Consider the following 8,920-nt stretch of genomic DNA (forward strand, 5'->3'; position numbering starts at 1 on the left):
CAAGGGGGCATGGGCTTCAACTCTGCCAGGGGAAATTTAGGCTGGATATTAGAAAGAAATTCTTTACCGAGAGAGCGGTCAGGCATTGGAACGGCTGCCCAGGGAGGTGCTGGACTCACCGTCCCTGGAGGTTTTTAAAGTGAGGTTGGACATGGCACTTAGTGCCATGATCTAGTAAACAGACTGGAGTTGGAGCAAGGGCTGGACTCGATGATCTCTGAGGTCTTTTCCAACCCAGTCGATTCTGTGATTCTGTGATTCTGAGGAGAGGCACTGCACTTACAGAAACAACATGAAAAGCCACCACATACACAGGTATTATACTGATCACTCCTGGACAGTTTTGATGATGTGTTGGGTATAAACAAATCAGAGCACCAGTACAATTTCATTCACTCCCACTGTAATGTCCAGCTCCAAAAATCAGTTACACATAATGATTTTGAGGCAAAATTTTTGTGATGTGTGAACCAAAGAGCTCCCCAGTCACTTCTGGTTTGCAGACATAAATGCTGCAGAGTACCATGACCACCCTGGAAGCAGCTATAACCACAGAGCTACAAAATGTCCGGAGTCCAAAATTTATGGACCTTGCACTCCCTGTGCTTTGAGCAGCAGGGTCACCCACGAGCGTGACTCTAGCTCCTCTGCAGCTGCCACCTGTGACAGCAGGAATGATGTCACCAAAAACTGTCACTACGGGCAGCAGGCCAGATGGGACATCACCGCTATCATCATTCTGAAGTCCTACTCCACCGCACATCCCCTGCATCTACCTGAAGTGAAGCGGCACAAACTTCACCAGCCCTACAGGCAGAACCAGCTGTACGCAGCTCATTCTTAATTTCACGAGATCACTAACAGAGATCCCGTTACCCTACACTCATCAGAGTTCAAAAATCAAACAACAAAATGTCTTAGATCTCAATGGAATGATTGCCTGAAGTACCAGGGGTCAGCGGAGAGACAGAAAGCAAAGGCAAGCATCTTTTTTAGAAAAAAAACAAAAACAAAACATATTAAATACAGTAAACTCAACAGCAAGTAAAATTAATGTGTGGAATGACATCCAAATAGTTTGGGTTCAAAATTAGAGTCTGCAACAGCACCTGCACAGTTTTCTGTTCTTCTTTAAATGTCCACAATCTTCCCTTAAAGTTTTGACAGTCAGCTGTCATAGCCTGCAGCTCTGCCTCAGCCAGCAACAGCTGCTTCCTGCAGCGCAGGTAGTTGAGGAGCAGTTCGTAAAATTCATGCCTGTCCTGATGAGCAATGCTTGCGAATTCTTCTGCATAGGAGTCAACATTCTCCAACCATGAACACGGCTCAAAAATTTTCAGCTGCTCTCTGGTAAATGGCACCAGTTCTGGTTCGGTTGGGAGCTCTGGATAAAGCCTTTCATTGTGCGACAGCGGTTTAACTGCTATTACGGTTGGTCTCTCACGGGACAATTCAGCCGACAAGTCTGGATAAACTGGTTTCAAACCAGAATGCTGAATACATGTTTTGGATTTCTCCAAAGAGAGCTGTGAGATACTAAAAGGAAGCCTCTCGGAAGAACGAACAAGAGGATTTTTAACATCTTGTATGTTTTCAGTTCCTTTGTCCCGTACAAAGCCCACCACTGTCTGGGAGCCAGCAGCACTGGAATGAAACGTGCTACTCAGCAAATCTGAGTTTCCTGATCCGCTTGCAACCACCTCCACAGGTCCGTGAAGTTCGTCCAACTTACTTCTCGCACTCTTCTCAATATCTTTCCCACATTCCTCATGGGAAGGATCAGCTTTGAGCTCTTTTGTATCTGTGGTGGGCTCTAGAGTTACTGTTGAAGATCCTTGATTTGCTGAAGGTAAACCACTCTGGGGGACGTCGCACACATCGTTTACAGTTTTTCCATCCTCTACTTCATCACTGAGACAAATTTCTGTAAATTCTCCAGGATGCTCCACCTGTGCTTTACTGGCTTGAGAAGACACTTCTGGCACGGGAGGGAGGAAGACATCATCAGGCTCTTGTACTCGGGACTCCTCCCTACTTTTTTTCTTTTTTTCCTAAGGGAAAAAAAAAATAATAACAGAATGTCACTACCAAGTGAGTCTCTCCCTCTCACATCCCAATTCCCACCGCCACCAAAACTAGTATTTGTCAACAACACGACTCCAAAAACCACTCTTAACAAAGGACAGTGAACTGCCGGAGAGAGTCCAGCACAGGGCAACAAAGATGATTAAGGGAGTGGAGCATCTCCCTTATGAAGAAAGACTGAGGGAGCTGGGGCTCTGGAGCTTGGAGAAGAGGAGACTGAGGGGTGACCTCATTAATGTTTACAGTTATATAAAGGGTGAGTGTCAGGAGGATGGAGCCAGGCTCTTCTCGGTGACAGCCAGTGATAGGACAAGGGGTAATGGGTTCAAACTGGAACACAAGGGGTTCCACTTAAATTTGAGAAGAAACTTCTTCCTGGTGAGGGTGTCAGAGCCTGGCCCAGGCTGCCCAGGGGGGTTGTGGAGTCTCCTTCTGTGCAGACATTCCAACCCGCCTGGACACCTTCCTGTGTAACCTCATCTGGGTGTTCCTGCTCCATGGGGGGATTGCACCGGATGAGCTTTACAGGGCCCTTCCAATCCCTCACATTCTGGGATTCTGTGTAATTTTCATAATATTTAAGGCAAAAACCTAAGGTACCAAACAGATCCTTGATCTTTAGCTGCCCTTTAAAGATTGTCTATCAGTGTATATTTTCTTAGTTCTTGAACAACGTTTCAACATTTCTACGTAAAAAGCTATAAATAGTACAGGAGAGAATGTTTCATTAGTGTATTAAATAATAAAAAATAACAGGATCATGACTTCCAGAAAGAGTCAATGGATTCCACCCTATTACCAAAAAACAAAAAAGTTATCTTGTGATTTGTCTTAACTTACACAGAAATACTTTAGTGAATGGAATAATTAAAAAAAAAGTCAGAGCAGAACAGTCTGGAATGCACCCCATAATTACATTTTCAAACCATCACAACATCTTTACAATTACTGAAATAGCTATTTTCATTAGGCATTACACACTAGACATGTAGAAAAACTTAGTGGTGACATCAAAGTAGTAAGTCAATTGCCCATTTTTAAACTGAGATCAGTTTGGGGGTAAAGAGCTCCCATAAACCTCATCTAAGATGTAAATTTGCCTCCCTCCCAAGGCACAGTGTGGGAGATAATGCTGCGTGGGAAACCAACAAAGATTTTGTCAATTTGTAAATCATTTGCCAATTTATAAAGCAAAAAATTGGCCATGTGTTTTGCCAATTTGTAGATTGTGTATACCTACCAGTTTATTAGGAGCAGAACGGAGAAGAGTTATGTTACAGTGCTCCAGTTTTGGATGACTCAAATTAATATAATAAAGAACACATCTGAAATTAGGAAAAGACCTCAATATTCATCCAGGACTGGGGAAAAGATGATAGTTTTGGAAACATGCTGACAGTATCACACACACTTTCACTAAGCAGCTGACATGACTTTGCCTTCTGAGAAGGCATATATGAAAACAGCTCAAATCAAGGCCCAAGCTAACCTTGATCTCAAGCCTAATTTTACTTCAAATATGTTCACAGCTTCTTTACAAAATGGCAATACTCTGGCTTTGCTTTCAGGCTGTGTTTTCCAGTATATTAAAACTTGTAATCACAAAGCAGCTCTGGCACACTCCAAGCCTAACTAAAGCTACAGGTGACAGGTTAAAAATAGATCAGCACACTTTTTTAAACTAGGACTTGTTGTTATAATAAACATCTTATGACAAATAACTCCAAGTCAGTAATTTCCACAGGACACTGTACCACTAGATCATTTTTTTTAACTGTGTACTGATCCTCGTACTTTACAAACACATGCTGGCCCTTTCCCCTCTACAGTCTCAAAGTTCCCTCTTGCAGCTCTTGTACAGACGAAACTACCTTTATCTTTCAGCAGCATTCTGTGTTTTTCCCAAACACCGCTGTTAGATAAAATATTTGGGTTTAAAATTTATGAAGCGCCTTTCAGTTCTCAGTTTCTGAGGAAAAAAAACAGATATTTCATCTGAGAAAGGATGAGAGAAATGAGGTTCTGAATTAATACGAGGTTTGGCCTTTAAGTCAAAGATGACACCTGCTCCTAAGCCTTGTCCCATGCCTAACCACTCTCCAAGGACATCGGTAAACAACAGCTCAACCTCTAAAGACACTTGCTATTTTTTCAGGAAACACCTCTGCAGTAACTGAGTGCAACCCAGTGAGATGCACACAAACATACACCCTCATCTTCACCAGTTCCATGATAACTGTTTTTGCCACCTTGCTGTGTTTGAATCACTCTGGTGTTACGGGTGCTGAACAAGCTCAGCTTTGGGGCTCCTATTTTCAGAAAGACCTGGGATCCATTCCTTTACTTGGCAGCTCCATGGCTGAGCCAGCCCTTCTCCCAGCTCCCCAGAATTTCAGCTTTTCAAAGGATTATCATAAATAAACCATAAATCACAGCGGTTCCCGAGGCACAGGAATTGTAAAGTCCTCAGTGTGACTGGACCACAAACTGCATCCTCAAACACTCCCGCCTATTAACAGAGTTGAGCATAGTAACAGCAACAAAAATACCAGGAAGAGGTCATGTGTAACACTGAAGGATTCTGGATTCTCACACGTGACATTGCCAGCGAATTGTTTCACGGTGAATTACACCTGGAATGGATGGGCAAAGACAGGAGCTGTTGGAGTCACCATACACATGTTGTTGAAGAGCTACCAGTGTCATCTATGAGTCATCACCGATCCTCTTAAGGAGCAGCCCTAGGACCTGACTGTCCTGCGCATGCCATGGGGCTGAATCAAAACAAAAACAGTGACGCACTCTTCTGGGATCGCTTTTCCCTACAGTCTTTACTTGCCTTGAGTTTTGACATTTAGATCTACCTCTTATTTTACAGAACAACGGTCAATTAATTCATCAATTTCTTTTCAGAGGGCTTTGAAAGCCACAACTTCAACCTGAGAGCTGCCTGACAGGAGAGGACATTTGGATCCCTGGCGGTGACTGTCTCTTGCTTGTCTCTTGCTTATCTTCTTGCATGCTTGCTTAACTTTACTCCTAATTTCTCCTCCTCTTTTTTTTCTGTTGCTCTAGCTTTAGGTGTGAAAAAGAAACAGATTTACTCTATCTTTAGGCATAAAAATAAAAGAAGGATGTTTGGCGGCCTCTGACCTCATTTGTGCCTTAATCTCACTCTTGGAATCATTTTTGAACCTTCCTGAGTCTGAAATTGGACTGGGACCACACAGCCTTGCAGTTTACAACATGAAAAAGCCTAAGCAATTAAGGGAAACATTTCCTTCTTGACTGAACTGTGAGGCGAGATATTTAAGCTCAAATCATTTGCACAAGCTACTGAAATTCCGCATAGCACAGCTGCAAGGAAAACCAAGCCCTCATAAAGCTGTAGGTAGTAACATTATGAGCAATGAACGCACTCACAAGAGGATTAAAACTCAGGAACAGTGATATTAACAACTAAAACACCAGCTACTGAATAAGAAACAGCATTGCTTGCTATACACCGTGTCATGTTTTCAGCATTTCAAAGACAAACCGATACATGTGAGATGGAATCACAGAATCACAGAGTGTCGGGAATGGAAGGGACTTTAAAAGCTCATCCAGTGCAACGTCCCCATGGAGCAGGAACACCCAGATGAGGTTACACAGGAAGGTGTCCAGGCGGGTTGGAATGTCTGCACAGAAGGAGACTCCACAACCCCCCTGGGCAGCCTGGGCCAGGCTCTGCCACCCTCACCCCAAACAAGTTTCTTCTCAAATTTAAGTGGAACTTTTTGTGTTCCAGTTTGTACCCATTGCCCCTTGTCCTATCATTGGTTGTCACCGAGAAGAGCCTGGCTCCATCCTCCTGACACTCACCCTTTCCATATCGATAACCATGAATGAGGTCAACCCTCAGTGTCCTCTTGTCCAGCCCCAGAGCCCCAGCTCCCTCAGCCTTTCCTCACACGGGAGATGCTCCACTCCTTCAGCATCTTGGTGGCTGCGCTGGACTCTCTCCAGCAGTTCCCTGTCCTGCTGGAACTGAGGGGCCACAACTGGACACAAGATTCCAGGTGTGGTCTCCCCAGGGCAGAGCAGAGGGGCAGGAGAACCTCTCGGACCTACTGACCACCCCCTTCTAACCCACCCCAGGTACCATTGGCTTCCTGGCCACAAGGGCCCAGTGTAAAAGGACTGCCATCCCACACTATAACAAAACACTTCTAAATGTCTATAAGCTGCACGGGCTCCCCAGGGGCAGCTCCAGCCGCCTCGCTGCGCAGCGCTATTCGGGAAGGCCAAGAGCTGCAGCAATAAAGGTTTTGTTTACACCCTTTGACCCGTCCCCTGGCAGCCGATGACTCTAAACCTCGTTACAGCGCTTCACAAAAGCACAGTTAGTTTAGGAAAACACCCTCCTCACCCCATCCTGAAACACAACGGGCAGAAACACCGCCCAGAGCAACCACAAACACACAAAAACAAAGGAGCGGCCCCAGATCGCTTCACCCAGGTCCCGCGGGGTGTCACACGCACCCCACCCGCACCGGATCCCCCTCAGTGCCGCTGACAGACCCGAGCGCTCTCCCCCGCCCCGGGACGGCGGAACGACACCCTGAGGCGCTCCCCCCGGCCCGGCTCCCCCTACCTTGGGTCTGGACTTGTCGCGGGCCCGGCGGGGGCCCCTCACGGCCTCGGCCATTCCCGCTGCTGCGGGCCCGGCCCGGCGGGGCGGTGGCAGAGCGGGCGGAACCGCCCCCCGCGCCATCGCGGCCAATCAGCAGCGCGGCCGGTACGGGAGGTACGGAGGGACAAACCGAGTCGCGGCGCGTCCGCTTGTTTGGTGCGGGAAGGATTTGATGGAGCGAGTGGAGAGAAGGGAACGGAGCTGGGGAAGGGGCTGGAGCACAAGTGTGATGGGAGCGGCTGAGGGACCTGGGGGGTTCAGCTGGAGAACAGGAGCTGAGGGGACACAGGGACACACAGAAACGGCCTCAAGTTGCTCCAGGGGAGGTTGAGGTTGGATGTGGGGAACAATTTCTTCCCCAAAGGGCTGTGGGGCGTTGGAACAGGCTGCCCAGGGCAGTGCTGGAGTCACCATCCCTGGAGGGGTTGGAAATACACACAGATGAGGTTCTCAGGGGCATGGGTTAGTGCCAGGGTTCGCTTAACGGTTGGACTCAACGATCTTGAGGGTCTTTTCCAACCAAAATGATTCTATGATTCTAAATGTTTCTATGATAATCTGATATCCTCCAAGCCTTGCACCAATTTGCTGTTTTCAGTAAATGACTTTCCAAGCAACATTATGAACACTGTAAACTGCTATCAGCCCTGTATAGTGAGCACATTTTAATATGCAAGAAATAACACTATTTTTGCCCATGTGTAAGAAAAATCCTTTAAAAAAAATTAAATATAAGGATATCCTATTTCAGAAGAGGTCCTCTACACCAACCATTTAAGGTCATCACCTGGTGAGTCAACAACAGGGTGAGTGCAGGTCAGTTCAGCTACTCAGCTGTCACAGCTGCATTAGCTGGACACCAACACATTAGCAAGACTGGCCTTGGGTACAGGGAGCCACCAGTGCTAAAGGTCACTGCTAAAGGACATGAGGTTCTTAGGGACATGGGTTAGTGACAGAGTATCAATAGAGCTGTTTTCATGTGATAAATTATGTGTTGGCTTGCAGGAACAAAAAGGGAGAGCTGCCTGTGACTCTGCCTGAAGGCAAGGTGTCCATATCCATATTCCTCTTCTTATTCTGTCTTATTTAAGCACTTGTCTTATTAAGACATTTGTCGTCTCTCCCTGGAGGGCACCCAGTGTCCCTAACACCAGGAACTTCTATAGGGATGTGAGAGGAGACCAGATCCTCCTAGAGATGTTTGGGAGGAGGCCAAGAGCCTTCTGCACCTTGGAAAACAACCAGACAAGGGAAGGAACTGAAGATAAAAAGCCACTTCAGCACTCATGGGCACACAGTCTTGCTTCCTAGTAGCTCCATGTCTGGATGCTCCTCTTCCAAGACAGAGTGCGCTTGGCTTTAGGTCTGTTCAAACAGTTGGTGTGTTCAGAACCAGCACCCTTATTTTGGGGTAACTTATGTGCATTTTGTGAACGTGTGAGCCAAGTTTCAGCCTCACTGGGGACCTCTGCGTCCAGAAAAGCCTGACGCCATCGATTGTGCTCAGTCAGCTGAAAAATACCGATAAAGAAACCGTGCATTGTATTGCAGAGTAGATAACTCTTGCAGGGGAGACAGCCCTATGAGACAGCCCTGTGGTCTGTGGCACTTGTTCTTATGCCAGAACTTCCTTGGGGTGTTTTCTCCCACAACTGTCTTGGTTCTGAGCAAATACTGAACTGGAAGCTGAGCAAAGATATGCTCTTGTAGGTTTCCTTCCAGGAGAGGAAACTCATACCACCCAACCATCCTAGGGTGCTTTGAAGGTGTACCAACCTCAGCCCCAAGAGAGAGTGAACACAACCATATCCAGCACACGAGTCTCAAACTTATTTTTAAGATATGTATTCAAAGAACTAAGACTACAGCAGGCTCCTTCAGAAGAATATTTGTACACGTGGTCATTCGGAAATAAAATAGGACAAGTGGTTCCTTGACACGTGCACTTCAACGCAGCAGGACAGATGTTAAAGCTCACCGAGGTCTTCTCCACACAAGGAAACGCAGTAAAAGCCTCAGGAACCAGTGGGCTTAGGCACACGCTGAAGTCATGGAGATTCATCTTGAAGAAAATCACGCAGCTAGCAACTCCTGTTGCTCCAAAGTCAGCGGGCAACAGGTTTGTGTGCTGGTCCCCATATCCCCTGTCCCCATGTC

General features: G+C 46.5%; 1 protein-coding gene across 1 annotated transcript in view; it reads right to left on the reverse strand.

The window, feature by feature from the left end:
* EPG5 (ectopic P-granules 5 autophagy tethering factor) overlaps window positions 1-6,806 on the reverse strand; it is a 59,557-nt gene extending 52,751 nt beyond the window's left edge. Inside the window, exons 1-2 of the mRNA XM_080363177.1 lie at window positions 6,722-6,806; window positions 1,110-2,051 (exon numbers count right to left, since the gene is read on the reverse strand). Of these exons, the coding sequence (XP_080219303.1) occupies window positions 1,110-2,051; window positions 6,722-6,775 (996 nt within the window). The 5' untranslated portion in view covers window positions 6,776-6,806. The remainder of the gene's footprint in view (window positions 1-1,109; window positions 2,052-6,721) is intronic.
* Window positions 6,807-8,920: the final 2,114 nt, after the last annotated feature.

Source organism: Nesoenas mayeri, assembly GCF_963082525.1.
Source record: "Nesoenas mayeri genome assembly, chromosome: Z".
In the NCBI taxonomy this organism is placed as follows: domain Eukaryota; kingdom Metazoa; phylum Chordata; class Aves; order Columbiformes; family Columbidae; genus Nesoenas; species Nesoenas mayeri.